This window comes from Dama dama, chromosome 11, assembly GCF_033118175.1.
Source record: "Dama dama isolate Ldn47 chromosome 11, ASM3311817v1, whole genome shotgun sequence".
Taxonomy (NCBI): Eukaryota; Metazoa; Chordata; class Mammalia; order Artiodactyla; family Cervidae; genus Dama; species Dama dama.
In genome coordinates, this window is record NC_083691.1 from 8,308,517 (window position 1) to 8,336,499 (window position 27,983).

Sequence of the window (27,983 nt, forward strand, 5' to 3'; positions counted from 1 at the left end):
TCTCCTGCATTGCAGGCAGATTCTTTACCATCTGAGCCACCCAGGAAGCCCATCGAATGTTTAGCCAGTGCTTTTTTAATTTTTTTTTTTTGGCCATACCATGCAGCATGTGGGACCTTAGTTAGCCAGGGATCGAACGAACCCACGTCCTCTGCATTGGAAGTGCAGAGTCTTAAAACCACTGGACTATCAGGGAAGTCCCAGCCAATCTTTTTTTTTTTTTTAAGTTCAAAGCTTTAAATCATTTCAGCCACCCTCTGCGCCCTGGGGGCCCCAGGCAGGGACCCTCTCCTTTCCCAGAAGGCCACTGGGAGGAGGAAATCTGTCAACCAGCAGCCAACAGCCGACAGGGCCCCAGGCTTGGTCAGACAGCTTACACAGTAAGCTGGGCCTGAGACAGGAAGCAGGCAGCATGGGAGTAGAGAGGGACTGGACGGTCAGGTGTGGTCCAACAGCTGGAGAGGCTCAGAGACAGAGCTCAGCATCCAGCCTCCAGCTCTCTATTTCACTGCTTAGAGCCCAAGACCCTGGGTCACTCTAGACAGAATCAGGAAGGCACAAAAGGCAAATAGTTTAGGAGTTCATGGGAGATGCAGGGCAGACGCCCCTCCGCTCCACCCCACTGCCTGGGCTACTGGGACAGGGAGGGCTCCAGCAGCTTCAGGACACCGCCCACCAGGTGTAGGCTGCCTGTGACCAGCACGTGGACGGCGGCAGCCTCTTGGAGTACCACGGCCCCGCTGTCTGCCACAGGGTGGGCGAGGAGGCCCCGTGGGGGACGGGGTGGCTGAAAGACAGGGTCCCGGCCTTGGGTGATCCACTGCAAGGCGTGGGAGATGCAGCTGAAGATGAGGGAGCTGGCGCTGTGGGTGTGGGGTGGGTGAGGCGCCAGCAGCAGAGATGCAGGCCCACCCTGCTCCCGGCTGGGGGTGCTCCAGGGGTCCGGGCTGGCCTGCTCCTCATGCAGGCGACTCCAGTGCTGTTGGTGGGTGAGGCAGCGGAGCAGCACCTGGTCCAGTGTCACTGTGAAGTTCTGTTGGTCTGCGGGGCACAGGGACGGACACATCAGTGAGGCAGCCCAGGGTGGGGGAGGGGAAGCATGCCGTGAGCCCATGCTCAATGCCAGGCTCTATCCAAGCACCGACCATCCTTAGCACTGAGGAAACGGAGGCTCGGAAAGTTCAGTGACTGCCCTTTGTCACAGAGTTGTTGAGAAACAGGCCCAGGCAGTTTAGCTTCAATGTCGGGGCTTCTGCCCATGGAGCACCTCTTTCTGCCCTAACTCATTGCCTTCATCTGTGAAATGCACAAGGTCCATCGCTTGGTGGGCATTAAGTATTTCTCCAAATGCAAATTCCCAGACTATCCCCATGCCAACTGATGTGGGGCCTGGAGATCTGTATTTTTTAGATTTAAAAAAAAAAAAAAAAACTTTTTATATAACCCATAGTAAAAAAGAATACATTTTATAGTAGCAGCCCAGGACTCACATGTGTACACGTATACGTCTGGAAGAGAATGTCATCAGACAGTACCTACCCTTAATTTTCTGCAAGACACACTGACACTCTCTATTCTATTTAAAATGCTGGTTGAGACCCACTAAGCTGATTTCAAGAACCATCACTGGGTTGTAGCCTGCATTTTGAAAACTAGTTTCCCCAACAATTCTTTCTTAGTATTGCAGTCACACACAACATTCAAAACGTACCAAAGGGTATTGCTTTATACGATAAAACAAATCTAGTTCTTACCCAAGACCTCCAGTTTAAAAGCCCCCACTGTCACCAACACAGCAATCCACCTCAGGGCCCACTGCCCCCTGCCCACCCCAAGGACTATGCCTGTCAACTCACCTGCATTGTCTGTTGATGCCATCTCTGCCAGGTTAGGGCAGAAAATGGCATAGTCAAACTGGCAGGGCTAGAAGGCCAAAGGGAGAAGCTCAGTGTCAGGGCCTGAGAGGAGGTTCCCCCACCCTGACTTCCACAGAGCACCCCCAGAGTCCACATCCATGGCCCCATCTCTAGAGATGCCCTCCCCGCCCCCCCAGCTGAACTGGAGAGCTGCTGCATAAACCCACCCACAGCACTTCCATGCCCCTGCCTCCCCATCTGCCTCAGCATACCCCATATGGCCTGTGGCCTGGGCAGCACAGCCCAACACAGACAGGGAGACAGACTGGAGGGGGCATACACAGTGGCTTAAGGTGACCCATCTACTGAGCACAAAGGAGCGAGGTTGTGGATATGAAGGACAGATTTAGCATCCTGTCTATGAAATGGGAAATGATCCCTAGGAACCCTTTCAGCCTTGACAGCCAGGGCAGACTCAATTTCCCAGAGCACAGTGGGGCCCCTCCCTCTATGCTTAATAGTCCAGTGACCCCTTAAACCAAACTTTATTATTTTTTTAATCTTTTCAAGTTAGTGCTTTTTTCTTGGGATAAATCCCCAGAAGTGGAATTGCCAGATCATATAACATACCAGTTTTGAACTTTTTTGAGAAACCTTTCTATTATTATCCTATTATTATCCATAGCTGCTGTGAAATGATATCCCACTAACAGTTCATAGGTGTTCTCTTTTGTCCACATCCCCTCCAATGCTTACTTTCTCTTGTCTTTTTGATGACGGCCATTCTAACAGGTGTGAGATAATATCTCCTTGTGGTTTTGATTTGCATTGTACTGATGATCTGGCATGTTGAGTACACTCTCATATACTTATGGGCCATCTATGTTCTATGTATCTTCTTGGATAAACCAAAGTTTAGAAGCAGGTAGGTATCATAGTAACATCCCTGTTTTATGGTGAGGCAAACTGAGGCTCAGGGAAATGCCATCTCTTATCCAGGGTCACATGCCAGTGGCTGAAGGGAACCTGGCAAGTGAATCCAGAGCCTGCACCTCACACCACTTACCTGGTCCCGCCTATAATCCTGGTCTTGAGTGTGACCACGGAGGAGAATGCGGGCAGTGACCTGTGACTTGACTTCCCTGCGCCCAATGCTTTGATAATACAATTCAGGAGGGGAATGAGCAATCAGTGCCATTCTCCAGCTGAGGAAACAAGTTCAGGGATGAAGGCACCGCTGCTGGGGGTCAAAGCCAGCACTCGAGCTAGCCTGCCTGCTGCCCATACCCCAGCCAGTCCCTCACCTGCAGCAGCTTCAGAAGGGCCGCGGAATCCCGGTCCCCAGTGGAGTTGAAGAGCAAGACGCGCACCTCGGACCCGCTGGGAGAGGGAGGAGTTAGAGGTGGGGGAGGTCAGAGCGGCGGGGCCTCCCACCCCCTCTCTGCGGGCCCTGCCCCATCCTTCCTCCAGAAACTTCCTCTCCTCCCCTGCTGTCCCCGTCCGACCCTGTCCCCGAGTCCCACCCCATCCTGCCCCTCCCCACTGACCCAGTCTCGCCCCCGCCCACACTCCCTCCCTCAAGGTCCCGCCCGCTCTGCTGACCAAGCCCCGCCCCACCCCTCCTCAAGGCCACGCCCCATCCTTCCCCGAGGTCCCGCCCCTCCCCCCACTGACCCAGCCTCAACCCCGCCCATGCTCCACCCTTCCTCAAGGTCCCACCCCTCTCCGCCGACCAAGCCCCGCCCCATCCTTCCCCGAGGTCCCGCCCCCGCCCCAGCCCCGCCTCTGCCCGCCGCTCACCTGTCGGGCCTCTGGCATCGGTGCAGCGCCTGGCGGAACCAGCGCACGCAGGCCTGCATGCTGCTGGTGGTGTGAGCGCCGTCCAGGTACCAGGTAAGGGGCCCGCGCCGCAGCAACTGCGTCCGACCTGGCCACTCCGTGTGCCAAAGCCCTGGGTTGGGGAGCAAGGCAGTCCTCCAGGCGCAGCCCCGAGGCTGCCCTCCCGTATCCTCCCACTGTGGTCCTCAACTAACTGCCTGCCCGCACGCAGAGCCCTCCTTGCTAGCCACTCTGATCGGCCCAGAAGCCTCTGGCTGGGCCCTAGTCGCTGGGATCAGCTCTTTGGCTGCCTTATCTGGTGGAATCTTCCAGGTGGCTCTGAGAGGGGGGCTGCTGTCATATGTTAGTCCTAAGATGCAGGCAGAGAACCCTGACTCAGAGAGAGTTGGTCACAGAGCGAGTGAGTCCTGGGCTTATGTGCTCAGTCGCTTCAGTCACGTCGGACACTTTCCGACCCCGGGACTTGTAGCCCACCAGGCTCCTCTGTCCATGGGATTTCCCAGGCAAAAATACTGGAGTGGGTTGCCGTTTCCTTCTCCAAGGGGATCTTCCTGATCCAGGAATTAAACCCGTGTGCGCCACGTCTCCTGCATTGCAGGCAAATTCTGCACTGCTGACCCCCAGGGAAGCCCTGAGTCCTGGGGCTGGGATGTAACCCACCTGGCTCCAGGACTGTCTCACGGCCCTGACACAGGGCCTGGCACACAGTGGGCACCCTGGGACCATCCGCTGAAGGGGCTTAACTGCCACGAGGACCTACTATGTGCTGAAAGTTTTGAGGGGAAGCAAGAAGTCTGAAGAGTATCACGGTCCTCAAGACCCTCATGGTCTCCTGATGATGACAAGCATGACAGGGCTGGCAGCTGCCACAGGCTGGTTGGGCACTTTATCCCGTATCTGCCAGGCTCCGGACTCAGTCCCTTAGTGACGGCACCTCTCAGTGGATCCTATCATCATCTCACTTGGCAGATGGGGAAACGGGTTCAGAGAGACTTCATGGACTCAAAGTGCGGGAAACTTACTGCCTTCAGCAGAGTCCTTTCTCTTAAGGCACCATTGGTCCCACCTCTCTAATAGGAGACCAGAAGAAAACACCTGAAGGGGGCCTGGCTGGGCAGGAAGGTCCAACTCACCCTGCTGCATGTGGGGTGTGGGCTGGAACACAGGTGCCAGGGGCAGCTGCCCTGGGAGGCTGGGCCTGGATGCCTTCAGCTCCCCGGCATCTGGCAGGGGAGGGAAGGGAGAGGGAGGGCCTCAGTGGACTCGGTCCTCACCTCTAAGGGCCCTCAGAGGCGGGTCCACCTGTCCCCTGCCCATCCACTGACCTGCCCACTTACCCTGGTAACCTTTCTGCTGCAGCCAGCAGCGGGCCAGCTGCAAGGCCAGGGCAGCATTGGACCGCTGGTGCTCTCCCTCCAGGCCCAGGGTCAGTGGTGGCCCCCCTTCCTCCAGGGCTTGTAGTGGTGGGCACAGGTAGAGGGGACACTGCAGGGGAGACGGGTAGCAGCTGCTCAGGGGATGGCCCTCCCTGATGCCATCAGCCCTTCCATCTACCAGAACCCACCAACCAGAACCCACCAAACCCTGTTCCTAGAACTGAGATGCACCCCAGCTGGACGAGCACAGATGAGCAAACCGAGGCCCCAGAGGATAAAGTGCCTCCCCAGTCAGTCCTCCTCCGCCCCCACGGCAGTTCCTTCAGACTCACTGAGATCTGCTGAGCCCTGTCCCTTAGCACTGCCAGCGGCTCGTCAGGCTGGGGCACGGTGAAGGCAGGGACGCCACTCTGTGGAGGACACGGTGAGTGAGCCAGGGGCTACCCAGGGTGCTCCACCGCCCGTCTCTGGCCCCCACATCCCTCGTTCTGGGCAGCCCATTCAGCCTTCCCCCATTGGACCTTTGGGAACCCCTCGATGGGGAGACTGAGGCCAGAGATGGGGCTCAACTTATTCCAGTCCCACACAGAGCTCCCTTGAGAACCCAGACCCCACTGACTCCAAGACCTAATTCTGAGTCAAGATACAAATAAGCACCCCTCCCCTTCCCTGAATCTTGAGGGCCAGGGTCAGGCCATCCATGTACCTCCCCTCCCCAGGTCACCTTAAAAATGCCCCCTTTCTGCCATGCGATCTTCTCCATCGTGTCCCCGAGAAGGCCAGTGTGGTCGATGCCAAGAGAGGTGATCCCACACACCACAGGCTTCCTGCGGGAAACGAAAGGGCCAGGATGCCCCTGGGCTCCTGGCCACCATCCCTCTCCCCAAGCCATCGTCCTCACCTGATGATGTTGGTACAGTCGTAAGCCCCACCGATGCCTACTTCCACCACTGCCAGGTCCACCTGCAGAAGATCAGAGGGCATGGCAGGAGGCACAGGGGCTCCCAGACGCTGCACGTGAGCCCTTAGCCTGCCGAGATTCCCCTTCCCAAGGTCTGGAGCACAGGGTTTTTGGGGAGGTGGCCACACACACCTTCTCTTGGAGGAAGACGTGGAAGGCCATGAGCGTGAGGAAGCGGAAGTAGCCGGGCATGGAGACACAGCTGCTGTCATCCTATGGACAGGATTACGTCAGAGCTCGGGGCCACTGGAGCCTCTGTGCTGGGGGAGATGGTGTCCTGGGATGCGCAGCACCCTCTGGGTCTACCCACCCACTTGGGGTCCCCTACCCTGCCCACCCACCAGCCCTCTGGCACAGGCACCTTGGTCTCCTCCAGCCGGTGGTAGAGGCGCCAGAAGTGCTTGGTGAAGAGTTCGGAGCTTATGGGCTGCCCATTGATGCGGATCCGCTCACGCACCTGCACCAGGTGGGGAGAGCTGCCGAAAGACCCAGGGTCATCAGGAAACTCCCTTCCCAAGGCCCCCAGGCTGCCCCCCACCCCCGCCCCATAGTCAGACCCATCTTTTGGAAAAACAAATCAGGCTGTATCACTGTCCTGCTGAAAACCCTTCTTGCTCCTCATCTCGGCCTCCTAGGCCCCAGTGGCGCTGGTTCCCCTGGCCTCTGCGCCTCACCTCTCCTGCAGCCCTTCTTAGGTCCCTGTGCCCCAGCCCCTCTGGACTATTGTTTAGCTCCTCCAGCCCTGCTTCCTTCCCCCTGCCCACATACTTTCTATCTCCAGGTCTACCTGTGTACCTGCCCACTACACAAATCTCAAGTAAGACCACTCCTCCAGGAGAGAGAAAGGATCCTCCCACCAGGCTGGTCAGGCATGCTCTCTGGGCTCCTATAGCACGCCCCCATCCGCACCCCCCACCCCAGCCCATACCTATCAGCTACTCTGCCAACATCTGCCCCCATAATGTCTGTCTGTCTTCCTGCCCTTGAGGACAAGGCCTCATCAGCTGTGTTCAAGTTGCAGCCCCAGACTGGCCCATGATGCCACATGGGCCCAAGTTGAAGGCTGGGTTTTTAACCCCTCAAATTATTTTAGATGAGAGATTTGGGGCTTTTATTTGAATCCTCAAAGATCCTCTCATATTATGAATCCTCTCCATTTCTCTATTTTGAACAAAGAACTGTGGAGGGAAAACACACTGATCTGAAAGGACCTCAGTCAGCTGGTTTCAGTTGTTTACAGAGGTCACTTGATAAAACTGGTAAAATAAAAGGAGGCACACACCTTGAATGCCCTGAGCTTAGGGACTGAAACCTGAGCGATTAACTGGCATGTTAATTCCACTGCTTTGCCAGCGATGGGCTTAAGAAAGGCACATATAGCTTCAGGGAAGAGGGACCCCTATCTATCCCTACCGGCTCACTGCAATCCTGTGGTGTGATTTTAGATGCTTGAATGTGGCCAAGACGGGGCGCTGCCGAGCGGGCAAAGCAGTGGATGAGGCTGGCACAGTGATAGGGTTCCCTTTTGCTGCCTACTAGGGAGACCTCGACAGGGGCATCATACCCTATGCTTACTGTCTAAGCCTTTCTAGCCAGGCTTTCTGCTCCTTATGGCAAAGATACCCTAACTGATAAATATTTCTATGTGATTTAAAAACTGTGTAAGGAATTTAAGTTAATAAAAAAAGATATCTGAGGGGGCTTTCTTAATGGTCCAGTGGTTAAGAATCTGCCTTGCAATGCAAGGGACACTGGTTTGATCCCTGGTCTGAGAAGATCCCACATGCTGCAGAGCAACCAAGCCCATGCAACATAACTACTGGGCCTGAGTGTGGAAACTACTGAAGCCCGTGTGCTCTGAAGCCTGTACTCCACAAGGAAAGCAACTGCAATGAGAAGACCCCACTCTACAACGAAGTGTAGCCCCTGCTTGCCACAACTAGAGAAAGCCCACACAGCAGTGATGAAGACCCACCACAGCCAATAAATAATAAATAAATCTTAAAAAAAAAAAAAAAAAAGGAATCCCTCAGAAGAAATGGAGTAGCCAACATAGTCAACAAGAAAGTCCGAAATGCAGTGCTTGGATGCAATCTCAAAAATGACAGAATGATCTCTGTTTGTTTCCAAGGCAAACCATTCAGTATCACAGTAATCCAAGTCTAAGTCCCAACCAGTAACACTGAAGAAGCTGAAGTTGAATGGTTCTATGAATACCTCCAAGACCTTTCAGAATTAACACCCAAAAAAGATGTCCTTTTCATTATAGGGGACTGGAATGCAAAAGTAGGAAGTCAAGAAACACCTGGAGTAACAGGCAAATTTGACCTTGGAGGACAGAATGAAGCAGGGCAAAGGCTAATAGAGTTTTGCCAAGAGAACGCACTGGTCATAGCAAACACCCTCTTCCAACAACACAAGAGAAGACTCTACACATGGACATCACCAGATGGCCAACACCAAAATCAGATTGATTATATTCTTTGCAGCCAAAGATGGAGAAGCTCCATATAGTCATCAAAAACAAGACTGGGAGCTGACTGTGGCTCAGATCATGAACTCCTTATTGCCAAATTCAGATTTAAATTGAAGAAAGTGGGGAAAACCACTAGACAATCAGGTATGACCTAAATCAAATCCCTTATAATTATACAGTGGAAGTGAGAAATAGATTTAAGGTATTAGATCTGATAGACAGAGTGCCTGATGAACTATGGGCGGAGGTTCATGACATTGTACAGGAGACAGGGATCAAGACCATCCCCAAGAAAAAGAAATGCAAAAAGGCAAAATGGCCGTCTGAGGAGGACTTACAAATAACTGTGAAAAGAAGAGAAGCGAAAAGCAAAGGAGAAAAGGAAAGATATACCCACTTGAATGCAGAGTTCCAAAGAATAGCAAGGAGAGATAAGAAAGCCTTCCTCAGTGATCAGTGCAAAGAAATAGATGAAAACAACAGAATGGGAAAGACTAGAGATCTCTTCAAGAAAATTAGAGATACCAAGGGAATATTTCATGCAAAGATGGGCACAATAAGGACAGAAATGGTATGGACCTAACAGAAGCAGAAGATATTAAGGTGGCAAGAATACACAGAAGAACTGTACAAAAAAGATCTTCACAACCCAGATAATCATGATGGTGTGATCACTCACCTAGAGTCAAACATCCTGGAATATGAAGTCAAGTGGGCCTTAGGAAGCATCACTACGAACAAAGCTAGTGGAGGTGATGGAATTCCAGTTGAGCTATTTCAAATCCTAAAAGATGATACTGTGAAAATGCTGCACTCAATATATCAGCAAATTTGGAAAACTCAGCAGTGGCCACAGGACTGGAAAAGGTCAGTTTTCATTCCAATCCCCAAGAAAGGAAACATCAAAGAATGCTCACACTACTGCACAGTTGTACTCATTTCACATGCTAGTAAAGTAATGCTCAAAATTCTCCAAGCCAGGCTTCAGCTATATATGAACCATGAACTTCCAGATGTTCAAGCTGGTTTTAGAAAAGGCAGGGGAACCAGAGATCAAATTGCCAACATCCGCTGGATCATCGAAAAAGTAAGAGAGTTCCAGAAAAACATCTATTTCTGCTTTATTGACTATGCCAAAGCCTTTGACTGTGTGGATCACAATAAACTGTGGAAAATTCTGAAAGAGATGGGAATACCAGACCACCTGATCTGCCTCTTGAGAATCCTGTATGCAGGTCAGGAAGCAACAGTTAGAACTGGACATGGAACAACATACTGGCTCCAAATAGGAAAAGGAGTACGTCAAGGCTGTATATTGTCACCCTGCTTATATGTAGAGTACATCATGAGAAATGCTGGGCTGGAGGAAGCACAAGCTGGAATCAAGACTGCTGGAAGAAATATCAATAACCTCAGATATGCAGGTGACACCACCCTTATGGCAGAAAGTGAAAAAGAACTAAAGAACCTCTTGATGAAAGTGAAAGAGGAGAGTGAAAAAGTTGGCCTAAAACTCAACATTCAGGAAACTAAGATCATGGCATCTGGTCCCATCACTTCATGGCAAACAGATAGGGAAACAGTGGCTGACTTTATTTTTCTGGGCTCCAAAATCACTGCAGATGGCGAGTGCAGCCATGAAATTAAAAGACGCTTACTCCTTGGAAGGAAAGTTATGACCAACCTAGATAGCATATTAAAAAGCAGAGACGTTCCTTTGCCAACAAAGGTCCATCTAGTCAAGGCTATGGTTTTTCCAGCAGTCATGTATGGATGTGAAAGATGGACTATAAAGAAAGCTGAGCACCGAAGAATTGATGCTTTTGAACTGTGGTGTTGGAGAAGACTCTTGAGAGTCCCTTGGACTGCAAGGAGATCCAACCAGTCCATCCTAAAGGAAATCAGTCCTGAATATTCATTGGAAGGACTGATGTTGAAGCTGAAACTCCAATCCTTTGGCCACCTGATGTGAAGAGCTGACTCATTGGAAAAGACCCCGATGCTGGGAAAGATTGAGGACAGGAGAAGGGGATGACAGAGGATGAGATGGTTGGATGGCATCACCGACTCAATGGACATGAGTTTGGGTAGGCTCTGGGAGTTGGTGATGGACAGGGAGGCCTGGTGTGCTGAGGTTCATGGGGTCACAAAGAGTCAGACACGACTGAGCGACTGAACTGAACTGAACTGAAAAAAAAGACATCTGAGGGACGCCCCTGGCAGTCCAGTGGTTAAGTCTCCATGCTTCCACTGCAGGGGGCACGGATTTGATCCCTGGTTAGGGAACTAAGATCCCTCATACCGCATGATGTGGCCAAAAAAGAACTAAAAAGATATCTGACTTTTCCAGCTGTGTATTTTGTTTATCCATTCAAGTTTCTGCTCCCCTCCTCAAGTTCTTTGCATTATAAAAATTAGAGATTGCCATAAACTTGGGCTAATACACTAAATGCTAACTGAATGTATGTTGAATGAATAAACACTGGGCAGAGAGACATGCAGCTGAGTTCCTGTGGAGGACCCTGACCCTGAGGTGCAGGTTGGATCCAGAGACCCCCAGACAGCTAGGAGACACCACATCCCTCTGTACCTCAGTACCTAAAGAACCCCGTCTTCAGGCCGTAGCTTCGGAGGATACGTTCAGTGAAGGCACACGTGGAGCCCTGCAAAGAAAAGGTCTTGTCTGGGCAGGTCCCAAATCCCCACCCCAGCCCGCGGACGCCCTACCCCTGGGTCCTGTGATTCACCTTCCCCTTGGTCCCAGTGATGTGGATGATGTTCAGTTGGTCCAAGTCCTCCACCTAGGACAGACAGACAAGGTCCCTGCCTCAGCCACAGGAGGCACAGACAGAAGTGGGGGGTGGAGGTGGTTACAGGCCCTCCCCACCTTACCTGCAGCCCACTCCGTGCCAAGTACAGCTTCATGGCTTCCAGCTGTGTCTGGGGGTCACCCCGCTCACGCTTCACCATCTCCAAGTAGTTAGCATTGGTCTGCAGCGTGTTGAGTGTGCGCACAGCATCCTGGCAGTGAGCCCCAGGTAGCAAGTTAAGGCGCATTAGGGGCCCATGGGGACAGGGGCACACAGTATGCCAGGGGCTAGGCATGCCAGCCCCTGGTGCCCCAGCCCAGAGGTTAGGCACCACTGAGAAAGAAGTGGCATTTGTCTAGCTCTGGCAGAAATGGGAGCCTGGGGCAGTTCAGCTTCACCTAGGGAGTGCCAGGCAAAACAGGTAAACTGACTAACAGGACTAGGCTTCACTCTCAGGTCTTTGCCCTAATTCCCTCCATGCATGTGTGGGTGTGTGCATATATGCTCATTCATGCTCAGTCATGTCCAGCTGTTTGCAACCCCATGGAGTGTAGCCCACCAGGTTCCTCTGTCCAAGGGATTTCCCAGGTAAGAATACTGGAGTGGGTTGTCATTTCCTTCTCCAGGGGATCTTCCTGAGCCAGGGATTGAACCCATGTCCCCTGCGTCTGGCAGGTAGATCCTTGACCACTGAGCCACTGGGAAAGCCCAATTCCTTCCATAGTTCACACTATATCACTATATCTGGCCCTCCTAAAGTAGGGCCAGAACCACAGAAGGCTAGGATCTTAGAACTGAAGGAATTAGAACTAGGAATTCCAGGAGGCTTCCATGCCTAACCCTGAGGATTGGGATTCCACATTCTGACCCAGAGAAGAGTGGCCTGAAGCAACCAGTTGAGAGAGAGGAGTCTCAGAGGGAGGAAGGGTGTGCCAGGGTCGCCCAGACAAGAAGGCAGGTAGGTATAGCCTCAGGACAGTTCACACTGGGTGGTGGAAGTGGGAGTGATATTTATAATCCTTCAGGGCCTCAATGGCTGGTTGCAGGCCCTACTCGTCAAACTGGTGCCGCTTGCCTGGCCAGCATCCTGTGCTGGTCTCTGGCAATTGGCCTTTGGCACAGAACCAGGAGGAAGTTTTTGTTTTCCATGTTCTTTCACCACCACCCCTGCTCCTGAGTTCTGCCTGCTCCCCAATTCTAAGCACTTGGATCTCCTTCTTCCTGAATCCTGGAGACTCCAACCCACATCAAGACTCCTGGATCTCCCAAGTCTGAACTCCCAAGTCTGAACTCCCTAATCCCTCTACTCTCCCCCACCCCCAACTGCTGCTTCGGAGTCCGGAGACACTGTAATAACTCCAGAATCTCAGCTGAGCCGTTGGTCCTACCACCGGGAATCCCCTTCGTCTCTTCCAACCGCGGTTCACTTCAAATCCCAAATCCGGTAGAGCCGGGCCCAACTTCCTGGTGCCTGTCCCCACCTCCAGACTCCAGAAGGTCCCCGCCCGCCCCGCCCCTCGACCCCTGCGAGTCCCAGGCTTCTGGCCACCCTCTCAGCTTGGCGCAGACCAGATGCTAAGTGACCTCAGGCTGGCTCACGAGTCATTGCGCGACCTCCCGCCGGCGGGCAAAGATACCTGATACTCCATGCCTGGCTCCTGCAGCACAGGCCACGCGCTCAACCCTCGCCGCGCTGCGACCCCGGTTGTTGCACCACGCGGAGAAACCGCTGCCAGGAAGAGAGCGTGGCAGCGTGCCCGAGACATAGCAGAGAGGCAGGCAGCTGCACTCTAGGCCCGGACCGAAAAAAAACTAAGCTCCTGGGCCCGCCCCCGACACGCCTCCTCTCTTCGCCAATCAGCGCTGCCCATCGAGCCCACTGCGACCAATAAGAGCCTGCGCGACGCCATCGTTGTGAGGGGCTGGCCCCAGCGCGGGCCGGAGAGTTCGTTCATGTTTATGAGGGGCACGGTCCCACGGGAGTCCTCTGCCTTAGGAAAATACGCACTCTTTTCGTCGTCTTCTCCAGGATCTGGCCTCACTCCCCTCACCCACCCCAAATAGCCAGTCCCAGTCAGCAGCCCTGCTCCAGGCCAGAACCAGCTGAGAGCCGGGACCAGTTCAGTTCAGTTCAGTCGCTCAGTCTTGCGACCCCATGGACTGCAGCATGCCAGGTCCCCCTGGTCCCTCACCAACTCCCGGAGTTTACTGAAACTCATGTCCATTGAGTCAGTGATGCCATCCAACCATCTCATCCTCTGTCATCCCCTTCTCCTCCTGACCTTAATCTTTCCCAGCATCGGGGTCTTTTCCAATGAGTCAGCTCTTCACATATCAGGTGGCCAAAGGATTGAAGTTTCAGCTTCAACATCAGTCCTTCCAATGAATATTCAGGACTGATTTCCTTTAGGATGGACTGGTTGGATCTCCTTGCAGTCCAAGGGACTCTCAAGAGTCTTCTCCAACACCACAATTCAAAAGCATCAATTCTTCGGCGCTCAGCTTTCTTTATAGCCCAACTCTCACATCCACATATGACTACTGGAAAAACCATAGCTTTGACTAGATGGACCTTTGTTGGCAAAGGAATGTCTCTGCTCTTTAATATGCTATCTAGGTTGGTCAAAACTTTCCTTCCAAGGAGTAAGCATCTTTTAATTTCATGGCTGCAGTCACCATCTGCAGTGATTTTGGAGCCCAGAAGAATAAAGTCAGCCACTGTTTTCTGTACAATGTCATAAACCTCTGTCCATAGTTCATCAGGCACTCTGTCTATTAGATCTAGTCCCTTAAATCTATTTCTCACTTCCACTGTATAATCATAAGGGATTTGATTTAGGTCATACCTGAATGGTCTAGTGGTTTTCCCCACTTTCTTCAATTTAAGTCTGAATTTGGCAATAAGGAGTTCATGATCTGAGCCACAGTCAGCTCCCAGTCTTGTTTTTGATGACTATATGGAGCTTCTCCATCTTTGGCTGCAAAGAATATAATTGATCTGATTTTGGTGTTGGCCATCTGGTGATGTCCATGTGTAGAGTCTTCTCTTGTGTTGTTGGAAGAGGGTGTTTGCTATGACCAGTGCGTTCTCTTGGCAAAACTCTACTAGCCTTTGCCCTGCATCATTCTGTCCTCCAAGGTCAAATTTGCCTGTTACTCCAGGTGTTTCTTGACTTCCTACTTTTGCATTCCAGTCCCCTATAATGAAAAGGACATCTTTTTCAGGTGTTAGTTCTAATGGGGTCACAAAGAGTCAGATATGACTGAGCAACTGAACTGAACTGAACTGTTTCCACCGTTTCCCCATCTATTTGCCATGAAGTGATGGGACCAGATGCCATGATTTTAGTTTTCTGAATGTTGAGCTTTAAACCAAATGTTCCACTCTCCTCTTTCACTTTCAAGAGGCTCTTTATTCTTCACTTTCTGCCATAAGGGTGGTGTCATCTGCATAACCAGTCTGACCAACCTGATCACATGGCCCACAGCCCTGTCTAACTCAATGAAACTATGAGCCATGCCATTTAGGGCCACCCAAGATGGATGGGTCATGGTGGAGAGTTCTGACAAAATGTGGTCCACTGGAGAAGGGTATGGCAAACCAATTCAGTATTCTTGCCTTGAGAACCCCATGAACAGTATGAAAAGGCGAAAAGATAGGACAATGAAAGATGAACTTCCCAGGTCTGTAGGTGACTAATTTGCCACTTGAGATCAGTAGAGAAATAACTCCAGAAAGAATGAAGAGATGAAGCCAAAGCAAAAACAACACCCAGTTGTGGATGTGCTTGGTGATAGAAGCAAAGTCCTATGCTGTAAAGAACAATATTGTATAGGAACCTGGAATGTTTAGTTCAGTTCAATCGTTCAGTCATGTCCGACTCTTTGCGACCCCATGAACTGCAGCACGCCATGCCTCCCTGTCCATCACCAACTCCCCGAGTCCACCCAAACCCATGTCCATTGAGTCGGTGATGCCATCCAACCATCTCATCTTCTGTCATCCCCTTCTCCTCCTGCACCCACTCCTTCCCAGCATCAGGGTCTTCTCAAATGAGTCAGCTCATCATATCAGGTGGCCAAAGGATTGGAGTTTCAGCTTCAACATCAGTCCTTCCAATGAACACCCAGGACTGATCTCCTTTAGGATGGACTGGTTGGATCTCCTTGCAGTCCAAGGGACTCTCAAGAGTCTTCTCCAACACTACAGTTCAAAAGCATCAATTCTTTGGTGCTCAGCTTTCTTTGTAGTCCAACTTTCACTTCCATACATGACCACTGGAAAAACCATAGCCTTGACTAGACGGACCTTTGTTGATGAAGTAATGTCTCTGCTTTTTAATATGCTGTCTAGGTTGGTCATAACTTTCCTTCCAAGGAGTAAGCGTCTTTTAATTTCATGGCTGCAATCGCCATCTGTAGTGATTTTGGAGCCCAGAAAAATAAAGTCAGCCACTGTTTCCACTGTTCCCCCATCTATTTGCCATGAAGTGATGGGACCGGATGCCATGATCTTAGTTTTCTGAATGTTGAGCTTTAAGCCAACTTTTTCACTCTCCTCTTTCACTTTCATCAAGAGGGTCTTTAGTTATTGTTTGCTTTCTGCCATAAGGGTGGTGTCATCTGCATATCTGAGATTATTGATATTGATATCACGGCAATCTTGATTCCAACTTGTGCTTCATCCAGCCCAGCATTTCTCATGGTGTACTCTGCATATAAGTTAAGTAAGCAGGGTGACAATATACAGCCTTGACGTACTCCTTTCCCAATTTGGAACCAGTCTGTTGTTCCATGTCCAGTTCTAACTGTTGCTTGGAATGTTAGGTCCATCAATCAAGGCAAACTGGAAGTGGTCAAACAGGAGATGGCAAGAGTGAACATCGACATTTTAGGAATCAGCGAGCCAGGATACAATGATAAAACTGGTGGACACCTCAGGGAGGTCACTGAATCATAGCTCCCAAAACATCCCGACCCAACACAGAGACTACAAACTGCAGGGATTCGGCCTCTGCCCTCATGAATCTGACAGCTCGACTGCGGCGTAACAGACCAAAAACCAGGCACCTACAGCTACTGGGTCCCCTGACCATTCCTGGGCAGCCTGGGAAGGCTTCCTGGAAAAGGCAACATCCTGACCTCATGAGCTGTGGAGATTGAGTGCAGTTAGTGAGCCCCAGGGTGACAGGATGCCAGATCCAGCAGGGTCTTGTGGCCTTAGAAGAAATTGAATTGCATTTAGATTTGGATTACAATAAAATGGTTCTAAGAAAGGATGACAAGATCACATTTGCATCTCGGAAGATGTGCTGTTTAGAGAGAGCTGCCCTCAGAGAGGACAGTAATCTGTCCTACCTGTGGGTGGAGGATCCAGGCTTGTCCTGGAGTTTTCAGAACTTTTTCTGTCTATGACTTAATTTTTTTAATTAACACTTTTGCTCTTTATTTAAAAATATTTTTGTTTTACTTTTCTTAATCTTTTTTTACTTTATTTTTTGGCCCCCCATTAGATCCATGACCACAGGTTGAACCTGAGCCCCGTTCATTGGTATATGACCTTCCTGTATATGACCTTCTTGGTCCCAACTGCTAGCATAGAAAAAAAGTAGTATGGAGATTTCCTTTCTACAGTTGAGACCTGGAAAGGTGTATGTGTTTGGGTGGGGGTGGGGAGTTGCTGCAAGAAGCTTCTAGAGAAGTTTTCTCGGATAAAAGGCAGTCCCTTAACAATTTTGGGCTTCCCTGGTGGTTCAGAGGTTAAAGCGTCTGCCTGCAATGCGGGAGACCTGGGTTCGATCCCTGGGTCGGGAAGATCCCCTGGAGAAGGAACTGGCAACCCACTCCAGTATTCTTGCCTGGAGAATCCCATGGACGGAGAAACCTCGTGGGCTACCGTCCACGGGGTCGCAAAGAGTCAGACAGGACTGAGCGACTTCACTTTCACTTTCACTTTTAACAACTGATGGGATTTCAGTATCATCAGTCTCTTCCTCTTTCCTGCAGACACTGGGTCTAAATATTTACCAGAGATTGTTTGATTTTAAAATAAACACATGTGTTGGGAAGATTCTGTCATTGGCTAGACGTCTGCTGTTCATATCACTGCTGGGTAACCCCACCCCTGCCCCACGGGAGATGGACAGGTCGTTGTCTTGCTTAGTTTTCTTCTTTTTAAAAAATAATTGAAACTTTCTTTATATATTATAATTTAATAACTGCATAAAATTTATCATAAAATGGCATTAAATGTTGTTTTTTTCTTTTGCTTAACCCTCTCTCTCCCCCCACCTTTGGTAATTCTTATTGACAGCCAAGGAGATCAAACCAGTCAATCCTAAAATAAATCAATCCTGAATATCCATGGGAAGGACTGATGCTGAACCTAAAGCTCCAACAATTTGGCCACTTGATGTGAAGAGCCGAGTCATTGGAAAAAACCTGATGCTGGGAAAGACGGAAGGCAAGAAGAGCAGGGGGCAGCAGAGAATGAGATAGTTAGATAGCATCACTGACTCAGTGGACATGAATTTGAACAAACTCTGGGAGACAGTGGAGGACAGAGGTGCCTGGCATGCTACCATCCATGGAGTCGCAAAGAGTTGGACATGACTTAGCAACTGAACAACAAGAACATTGACGACCAAGTGTGTGTCCCACAGTGTGTGTCTGCTCATGAAATCACAGACACAACTAGGGCCTTGGGCTTCTTTATTTTTGGTTTTTCTGGGCCATGTAGCCCAGCTTGCGGGATCTCGGTCCCCCCACCAGGGATTGAACCCAGGCCACAGTGAAAGCCCTGAATCCTAACCACTAGACTACCAGAGAACTCCCTATAGAACCTTGCTGATGCAAATGACAATACTTTCTGCATCTTAACATTCATACTCAACAATAAGCCTATAGGGATCCATAGACTTCCCTGCTGGTCTAGTGGTTAAGCCGTGCTTTCATTGCAGGGGGTATGGGTTCAATCCCTGGTCAGGGAACTAAGCTCCTGCATGCTCCAGGGTCAAAAAAGAAAATAAAACCAACCCCCTCAAAAAAAAAAAAATCCTAAAAAATAAGGAGGGATCCCTTTAAGACCATTACTTAGCAAACAGTTAAGTAGAACCTTTCTGGTCCAGGCACTGTTTTTGAATCCATTCTACATAGTTACTCATTTAATCATCAAAACCCTGTGAAATAGGTACCAGTATTATATGCTGTTTCACAAGTGAGGAAACTGAGGCCCAGAGAAATAAAGGCACATGCCCAAGTCACAATGTCAAAATTTGAGCTCTGGCCCCAGAGTCCTTATTCCTAGCCTCTATACCTTCCTCCTGCCCCCTCCCCACTGGAGGTGAGGGCACTGCTAGCTCAGAAACAGTGGCTATACCATAATGCGTTCCCTACTTGCCTGCAGTGCTCTGCCACAGTGGATAGCATCTACATCAGGGGCTTAAATTTCTGAGGGTGAGATTGCATGGGATGAGGAACAGTTGGGTCCAAGGGTATTTGCATTCCTTCCCCCCAACACTGGAAACGTTGCAGCCCATGAGTTGTGTGTGCAGAGAGAGCACCCCTATTCCAGAATGTCCCTCAGATGGCTGGGTGTAGAGTACCCTGCCATTCTTACTGTGTATTTCTCTGTCTGCAGTGAAATTGAGCTTCTTTCCAGGCTTGTATTTCAGTAAACTGCTAAAACTTTAGTACTTTGGTCACTTTGCGAAGAGTTGACTCATTGGAAAAGATCTTGCTTCTGGGAAAGACTGAGGGCAGGAGGTGATGGGGACGGCAGAGGATGAGATGATTAGATAGCATCACCGACTCAATGGACCTGAATTTGAGCAAACTCCGGAAGATAATGGAGGACAGAGGAGCCTGGCATGCTACAGTCCATGGGATCACAAGGAGTCAGAGGTGACTTAGAGACTGAACAACAAAAACAGGAAGCCTTGGCAAAGTCACCCAGTGGCCTTTCCTCCATGGTCTATAAGGACCACTTATTTTTGGCAGATCCCAGCAATCAAAGCACCATCTCCTAACCACTGGACCATCAGGGAATTCCTTCCAAGGACAATTTTTATAGCCAATGACACCTGGAAATTTAAGAGGGGAAGGAATGCGATAGATTTATCTTCTTTGTCATATTCAAACTGTTCCTTACTTTTTATTTTGTTTTAAAATTCTCACTTTTTTTTTTGGATGGATAATACATCATATCATTTAAATAGTGAGAGATATGAAAAGGTACACTGGGAAAAGCTTCCCTCCCACCCCAGGTCCTAGCAACCCAATTCCCCCATCCAAAAGCAAAGTCATGCTTCCTGTGATTTTTCTAGAGACATTTTATGCAATTACAAGGAAATACAAATATATATTGATTTCTTGTTTATACTCAAGTATTCTTGCCTGGAGAATTCCATGGTCAGAGAAGCCTAGTGGGCTACAGTCCATGGGGTCACCAAGAGTCGGGCATGACTTGAGCAACTAACACACACACTTCTTTACACTCAAAGATAGCAGCAGACTATACACACAAGTCTGCATTGAACTTTCTCCATATAACTTTATATCCTAGACCTTATTCTGGACCATGTTGCCACATAAGAGAGGCCGTATTGGCTAATTTGCCTTTTCAAAGCTGCATAGTACTCCTTGGTGTGGAAGTACTCTCATGTATTTGGCCAGTCTCTTACTGATGGATGTTTAGGTTTTCAATATTTGGCCATCACAAGCAATGCTATGGTGGGTAACATTATTCCTTCCATGTGTGAGCACATCTGATGGATAAATTCCAGGAAGTGCAATGGCTGGATCAAAGGTGATGTGCATTTGACACTTTCATACAGATTGCCACGTTGTCCTCCATAGCGACAAGGCCAGTTTCCACCCCTGTGGCCCTGAGGGGCATGAGCCAGCTATTTCCTCACCAACACACACCGTTAGCCAACTCTGATCTTCCCAATCCCATAGGGGGAAACATGTATTCTCAGGGTAGCTATCTTTTGCATTTATTTTATTATGAAGGAGGGTGAGCATTTTTTATCTTTAAAAATCATGGGCTTCCCTAGTGGCTCAGTGGTAGAGAATCTGCCTGCCAATGCAGGAGACATGGGTTCGATCCCTGGTCCAGGAAGATCTCAAATGCTGCAAAGCAACTAAGCCCGTGGACCACAACTATTGAGCCTGTGCTCTAGAGCCCGGGAGCCACAACTCCTGAAGTGCCCAAGCCTAGAGCCTGTGCTCCGCAACAAAAGAAGTCACCGCAATGAGAAGCCTGTGCACCGCAACTGGAGAGTAGGCCCTGCTCTGCACAGCCAGAGAAAAGCCTGCTTATCAGCGAAGACCCAACATAGCCAAAATAAAAATAATTAATTTTTTTAAAAAGGTCATTTGTATTTCTTTAGTATTCCCCTCATCTCCTTTGCATTATGGCTTTTTAAAAAAAAAATTTTTATTTGGCTACACCAGGTCTTAGGTGAAGCTGCACCAGGTCGTAGCTGAAGCTTCAATACTTTGGCCACCTGATGCAAAGAGCTGACTCATTGGAAAAGACCCTAGTGCTGGGAAAGATTGAGGGCAGGAGGAGAAGGGCATGACAGAGGATGAGATGGTTGGCTGGCATCACCGACTCAATGGACGCGAATCTGAGCAAACTCCAGGAGACAGTGAAGGACAGGGAGGCCTGGCATGCTGCAGCCCATGTGATCACAAAGAGTCTGACGCAACTGAAAACCAACAAGGTCTTAGTTGTGGCATGTGGGATCTAGTTCCCTGACCAGGGATCAAACCAGGGCCCCCTGCCCTGGGAGCATGGAGTCTTAACCGCTGGACCACCAGGGAAATTACTTTTTATTTGAAAAGCCACAGATATTTGTACAAGAAAGTAGCGAAAGTATAAAGGAGAAAATCAAAAGCACTTTCATAGTGCACCTGGAGAACCACTGTTGGCCTTTTGGCGATATGGCGAAGGGGTTCTCATTCTCCATAAAGAACAATAGAAACAAATCCATTGTGTGGAGAGCAAAGAAAACAAGGACTCAAGGAAACTGGCAAGCAGGCCAGTGTCCACCCATGGGAGGCAGGTCTGCAGGCATGCACGGAGGGTAATGAGGGGCCAGGGGTTCCTGCTTCAACCTCCCACTCTCCCAAAGGGAAAGGGTGGATCCATCCATGCATTCATGCATTCATTTGGTGAAAAATTGTCTCTGCCAGACCTGGGCTCCGTGCTGGGGACACTGGCTTGTGGGGACAGATGACAAGGCTCTGCTTTTGGAGCACCCTGCCCAGGGAGCAAGAGAAGAGTAAAGAATGAAACTTGCAAAGAACAAAGATTTGCGATCTCTGTTTAAAGCCTGTAGGGACGGGAGGCTGGGGATCAGAGAGGGAGAGAGACAGCTTGGGGCCACACAGCAGGTCAGCAAAGGCATCATGCTGGGCTTTCTGCACTCAGATCTGCCTGAGTTACTGCTCTCTCCTGCCTCATCAGGACAGGAGACAGTAACAGCAGGCAGACTTCGGGACTTGGTCTTGGCCAAGCTCATGTTCACAACTTTTACCTCTGCCTGAAACACATTTCCCCTAAACTTTTCCTCTTTGCTCTTTTGGGTGGGTTCCTTTAGCATTTATCCCTGGGATTGGCATTATAGTCTCTTTTTATTTATTTATTTTTTTTATGGAACACTTCACAAATTTGCGTGTCATCCTTGCACAGGGGCCATGCTAATCTTCTCTGTATCGTTCCAATTTTAGTATATATGCTGCCGAAGCGAGCACTGCAATCTCTTTTTAATCCTCACAAGAATGATATGAATGAAAGATTATCCCCATTTGACAGGTGGCAAAATGGAGGCTCACAGAGGGTAAGCAACTCATTCAGAGTGAGATAGTGTGTGGTGGAGCTAAGACACAAAGCCAGATTTGCTGGCTCTAAAACCTGCCCCAACTCGCCACCACTGGTCTGGTTAATCTCTGCTGTCGATGCGCCGTGTGACCTTGGGCAATTTGCTTCCTATTTCTGATTCTGTCTTGACTTGCAGTCTTCTCCTTAATAGGACAAGGCTGAAATGAGTTCTGTCCCATCTCATAATTTCTAGGGGAGGGTGGGTCTTGATGACGCCAAGAGTCTTCAAAGGCATTCAAGAGAGCCAGGACTAGAGGGGTTCCGCTGACCGTTCCCCACCCCCAACCAGGGTTCTGTGAAGACCAGAGGAGGTTCAAGCTCTTTGGCAGATTTATGCAGAAGATTAGCATTCAGAAGGGAGGGTACATTTCCGATGGCCACATCCAGATTCAGACCCTCTGATACATAAGGACTCCCCCCACCTTTGAATGTCAGCTTATATCCAGGGACCTACATGAAAACTCTTTGCTGTCGCTGGGTGAGAAGAAACTTGCCTTAAACAGAATTCCATATCCTCAGTGGGGATAGCCTCTTCTTATCCTCACCCCAACTCTGGCTACAGAGGTGTGAATGGATTTAGTGTATGAGGAGGGCAGTGGACCTTAAAAATGGGCCTCCCGCTGACCCTGCAGTTCCACTGCTTCTAAGGTTTACCCCGAGGGAACCAACAACTGGAACTGTGCTCAGGGCCCCACGTGCTGTTTATCAGCCTCCATCTTGGGTGGCAGGTGACACGGTTGATGACCTGATGACGTCCTTCTTCCTGAAACCCTTTGTTCTCGGCTTCCCGGACACCTATCCTCCCCGTCCTCCTCCTTCCTGGCTGGGTGAGCCCTACTGGCCCTCCGTTCTCCCCTCCGACCTCCTCCCGTTGGTGGCCAGAGGCTCATGCCTCTCTTCCCTAGGTGGTCCCTGCTGTCCCGGGTCTGTGACCATGTTTGACTTTCAAATGTCCCTCTTCACTGGCTACTGACATGAGCGCCTGGTGACCTCTCAGCGTCTGAAGGCATCTCAGCTGCTCCCCAGGGCTTTTCCGTTTGGAGAACAGCTCCACTCAGGGGGCTCAAGTCTAAAGCTAGGCTTCCCTGGTGACTTAGGGGTAAAGAATCTGCCTGCCAATGCTGGAGGCACGGTTTGATCCCTAACCCAGGAAGATCCCACGCGCCGTGGAGCAACTACTGAACCTGTGCCCTAGAGCCTGGGAGCTGCAACTACTGAGCCCACGTGTCACAACTACTGACGCCCCCACGCCCTAGAGCCCGTGCTCTGCAACAGAGAATCCGCCGCAAGAGAGGCCCATGCACCGCAACTAGTGAGTAGCCCCTGTTTTCACTGCAACTGGAGAAATGCAACGAAGACCCAGCACAACCATAAATAAATACAATTATAAAAATAAATAAATAAATAAAGCTAGGCCTCACTGCCATCCCCCCAGGCCACTACTGCTGGTCTAACCTATTGCCTCCTTGCTGTTGTTCCTCTTGACCCCTACAACCACAATTGTTTCCCTTTTTTTTTTTTTTTTGTCTTTTTTTTGGCTATGTCACGTGACATGGAGGATCTTAGTTCCGCAACCAAGGATCAAACCCACACCCCCTGCATTGGAAGTGTGGGATCTTAACCACTGGACCACCAAGGAAATCCCTGTTCTTCATCATTTTTGAAAAAACCAGATCTCCTCTCTCCTGATTCAAATTTCCCCATGGATTCTCACTGCACTTAGGATGAAGTCCAAATGTTGGATCTTATCATTGCCCCCAGCCCTGCTGTTCTACTCTGATTCTCAAACACACCATGCTCACGCCCACCTTTGTGAAAGTCCACACCTACTGAGCACTTAGCATGAACGGTATTCATTTAATCCTCACAGCAGTTTAAGGAGTACTGTGATTATCCTCCTTATGAAAATGGGAAACTGAGGCAGAGGGGTTGCTCAGCCAGCCCAAGGTCATACAGAGTGAGCACAGGACAGAGCCTCAGGGTCTTTGCACTGGGATTCCCTCGGTCCGGAATGTTCTTCTCCCTAAAGTTCACATGACAAACTCATGATCATTTCAGATCTCTGATCAAATGTCCCCTTGTCACATTCTTGCCATCTACCCTTTTGTACCTTTTAGATTGTAAACCATGTGACTGTATCAGCATTTCAAAATAAATGTTTTCTAACAGAGCATTGTAAATTTTGATATAAGAAGCTTGTTAAGGGAACAAACCTTTTGATGACTCAGTATGGACACTGGGATCCTATTGTTGTTCAAATAATTACAATTTAGAAACCAGCCTGGGCATTTTTCTCCAAAAAGGTAACTATGATCAGCTCTGAGAGGTAAGACTAGAAGTGACTTCTTTTATAAGTATATATATAGTGCTCGCTTCGGCAGCACATATACTAAAATTGGAACGATACAGAGAAGATTAGCATGGCCCCTGCGCAAGGATGACACGCAAATTCGTGAAGCGTTCCATATTTAAAAAAATAAATAAATAAATAAGTATATATATATATTTTTTTCCTTTTAAAAAAATTTTATTTACAGGTGACTGTTACCTTCATTTTGCTTGTATGTATTTTATAGTTTTTCCCCTGGTAACATGCCTAAGTGGGAAAAAGAATGAATGATTCCTTCCATGTTAGGTGACCAGCACCTCAGAGCTCTACTGTGTCTTTGTTTTTTGAGATTTTTTGATGTGGCCATTTTTAAAGTCTTTATTGAATTTGTTACAATATTGCTTCTATTTTATATTTTGGGTTTTTTTGGCTGAGAAGCACCTGGGATCTTAGTTCCCCTACCAGAGATCAAACCCTCACCCCTGCATTGGAAGGCGAAGCGTTAACCACTGGACTGCCAAGGAAATCCCTCAGAGCTCTTCGTGATCAACATTCCTGGTCAGCAGCTGGGGACACTGAGGCCCAGCAAGGGGCCAGAACTGACCTGGAAGCAGGTGTGGCTCCCAGATGCTCCTGGGAGTTTCTGGGGTCCCCACTCATAGCCAAGAAGGCCTTTTGAAGGGCCCCAGGTGTGTGGTGTGGAGCCTCGAGGTGAGACACGCCACTGGAAGGCTGGCTTCAGTTCTGCCACCTCCCGGAAGGGCCTGAGGGCTCTCTGAACTGGCCGATCCTTTCTTTGCTCAAATCTGAGAGCAGATTGCCAATTTTCAGAGGGGAAAAAAAAAAGTGTGGAACATGTTTTCTCAGTTTGTTATCACACTCTGCAATTGATGGTCCTTGGCACCTTCTCCCTGGAGATAAGATGTACAGAGCCTCCTCCTTGCCTGGTGCTGTACTGAGCCCATTTTACAGGTGAGGAAACAGGACGAGAGGCAAGGAATCACCTGGGAATGTCACCAACTAACAAGTTGGTTCAAGGATTCAGCTCAGTTCCAGCTCCTTTTGATTCCAAATTTAGCCCCTCTGATCAAGCTAGGGAAACCCTGGCTAATTTTTTTTGTTTTTTTTGTAACATGGGTTTTCTTAAATAACAATACAAGTTCTTCCTAGATATCAGCATTGTGCAAGGACTATACACACATCTGTCTTGTTTGATCCTCACACCCACCCAGTGAGGGAAGGTCTGACCTGGGACCCATTTCTCAGGGAAGACAACAAAGGCCTAACAGGGGAAGTGGTGTAGTCATTCACAGGGGTCTGCAATACCAGGCCTCCCAGTGGACATGAGTTTGAGCAAACTCTGGGAGATAGTGAAGGACAGGGAAGCCTGGCATCCTGCAGTTCGTGGGGTTGACAAAAAGTCAGGCACAACTTAGTGACTGAACAACAACCACAGTGCACCCCAGGCATCTCTGGACCCTGCCCAAACTGCCCTGTGCCCTTGGGGGTGCCTGGTCATCTGGTCAACTAACTGGGCTCTGGCCTTGAGCTGGCTCTCAGTTCAGAGGGAGATGAGAAGCCCTGCAAAATGCCAATACTCCCCAGCCCAGGAGGCCGCCCCTGGTGAGGGGACCACACTGTGTATCAGGTCACCTCACCTCTCTGGGGTCCTGGCCTCTAGAGCCAGGGGGTCTGGCTGACCTTGAAGAAGCCATAACTCCCAACCCCTGGCTTCTGGGGCTGCTCCTCTGTTACTGGGCGGAATGTCCTCTCTGTCGGGGGTCGGGGGGAAGCGGCCAGCCTGATGTGCAGCCCCAGGGGACACTGGCTGAGCCACAACAGCCGTGCGATCCTCACAGGGCCTCGCACAGCCATCCCGAGAGGGAGGGAGGCAGTCTTGTGGTGCCCATTCTACAGAGAAGGAAACTGAGGCTCAAAGAGGCTAAGCAACTTGTCTAGTGTCTACAGACTCTCATAGTCCAGCCTGGGGTTCCTACCCCCAGCTCTAGCTGGTCCCCTCCAAGGATGATTCTGTCGCTTCTGAGCTGGCGGTCTCCTTGCCCCCTGAAGCCCTGTTTCCTCATCTGTAAAGTGGGGGTCGCAGTCCTGCCAGCCTCAGAGGTCTGGAGGTGAGTGGGAAGGGGGGTGCTGGGCCCAGAGCACAGAGCAAGGTCTCCACACATGAATGAGGTTAGAAACCTTCCACAGGCCAAGTCCTTACATGCTCCTGCCCGCACCTTCCAGATCTTTAAAATGCAGACAATAATGGTCTCAGATCATCAAGCACAGACAACAGCGGGCACAGGGCCCAGCAGGCAGAAAGCACTTTGATCAGTAGTGCCATTGTCATTATCATTATTAAAATAGAGCTGGCCGCTCTTTCTCATAGGTCGGTCAGACAAAACCCAGTCTGTAAATGGGGCCTGGCACACAGGAAGATCCTCAAGGCCGCCTCGGCCACCTCCCACGCCTGCTGTCCAGTCCTCCTTCAGAGCTTCCCATCTCCACACCGGGTGGAGGCTTCTGTGGAGCCTCCAGTTGGTGAAAAGGGAGCTGTGAGGCCCATGGGGTTGGGGGGCCCTGGACCACCCCAGGCCTTCAGAACAAGGTGGGCTCCTCCAACAGCTCACCTCCCCAAGATGACAAGGCTTTTTCCTTGGATCTCCATTTCAAATTATGAGGTTATGATCATCACTAATTGGATCCCTGAGGTCTATCTACACTCATTGTACAAAAGGTAGCCTTAGAGAAGAAGGCTGCCTGTCCAAGGTCACTGTGTTCTCCTACCTGGAAGGAGACAGTTTTAGCAGAGAGAGGACACCCCGTTAGGCCTGGCTCCTCCATGGCTGCTTCCCACCAGAGCTTCTCAGCCACTGGCCAGCAAGTAGCCAGGGACCTGGCACCTCTCATCCCTGGGCTTCCCGCTCCCCGACCGGATGGGGCATGGAGTGACTCACGGGTGTGGGTACCTCTGCCAAGCCTGCCCTGGGCTGGGCCACAGAGGGGAGGGGGAGCTGGAGGGATTCCCAAGACCTGGCCTTCTCCCACCCTGGCCTTGGGGGAGCGTGCCTGGGGCGGGTGGGCAGGGGGCTGGGAGAAGGTCTCACCTGATAGGCTTCTGCTTTCATTCTGGGATCAGCCCAGGGATCTCTCGGCCTCCCTGCTGGATTTCCGAGCACAGGACTAAGTCAGAATCTTCTGTGAGTTAAAAAACAACCCGGTGGAGGTTAAAGGTGAGCAGGCAGAAGGGAGTACTAGGGAGGGGGCATGCAGAGACTTCCGGGCCTTGAGGCTGGGCTTCGTGCCCAATGGGGCTGGTTTTATCTGCCTTCTCTTATCACAGCCCACCTCCCCTTACCGTTAAGGCTGTTTGCCCTGGCCCTGCCCAGCTGGGATCCCTGGTGAGGAGGGAGAGGCCACGGGGCTGCCCTTGACCTAAGGCGTCCAG

At 50.2% G+C, this 27,983-nt stretch overlaps 1 protein-coding gene and 2 non-coding genes across 4 annotated transcripts; 1 reads left to right on the forward strand and 2 right to left on the reverse strand.

Moving 5' to 3' along the window:
- Window positions 1-54: 54 nt before the first annotated feature.
- On the reverse strand, window positions 55-27,776 carry FPGS (folylpolyglutamate synthase). 2 transcript variants are annotated; one of them, XM_061154593.1, is made up of 15 exons: window positions 27,643-27,776; window positions 11,401-11,529; window positions 11,256-11,309; window positions 11,107-11,171; window positions 6,394-6,508; window positions 6,165-6,245; window positions 5,973-6,034; window positions 5,796-5,898; window positions 5,404-5,481; window positions 5,033-5,180; window positions 4,829-4,918; window positions 3,657-3,807; window positions 3,161-3,236; window positions 1,857-1,923; window positions 55-1,041 (listed from the first exon to the last, which is right to left on the reverse strand). In XM_061154593.1, the coding sequence occupies exons 1-15, from the start codon at window positions 27,661-27,663 to the stop codon at window positions 632-634; spliced, it is 1,650 nt and encodes a 549-aa protein (XP_061010576.1). In that variant the 5' UTR covers window positions 27,664-27,776; the 3' UTR covers window positions 55-631. The 2 variants fall into 2 exon arrangements, with proteins under 2 accessions (XP_061010576.1, XP_061010575.1); XM_061154592.1 differs by lacking the exon at window positions 27,643-27,776 and adding an exon at window positions 12,956-14,484.
- LOC133065666 (U6 spliceosomal RNA) lies at window positions 21,973-22,079 on the reverse strand. The gene has a single exon (XR_009694937.1). It is a non-coding gene; the product is annotated as a U6 spliceosomal RNA (small nuclear RNA).
- On the forward strand, window positions 24,572-24,678 carry LOC133065652 (U6 spliceosomal RNA). The gene has a single exon (XR_009694924.1). It is a non-coding gene; the product is annotated as a U6 spliceosomal RNA (small nuclear RNA).
- Window positions 27,777-27,983: the final 207 nt, after the last annotated feature.

What these genes read in the sequence shown, in the direction of transcription:
- FPGS (XM_061154592.1), bottom strand. Translation starts at nt 13,084, where the DNA reads ATGTCTCGGGCACGCTGCCACGCTCTCTTCCTGGCAGCGGTTTCTCCG. An exon ending in TCACTGGGACCAAGGGGAAG is followed by an intron (nt 11,172 to 11,255) that starts GTGAATCACAGG and finishes TTTTCTTTGCAG; the next exon opens with GGCTCCACGTGTGCCTTCAC. An exon ending in ACCGGCTGGAGGAGACCAAG is followed by an intron (nt 6,246 to 6,393) that starts GTGCCTGTGCCA and finishes TCCTGTCCATAG; the next exon opens with GATGACAGCAGCTGTGTCTC.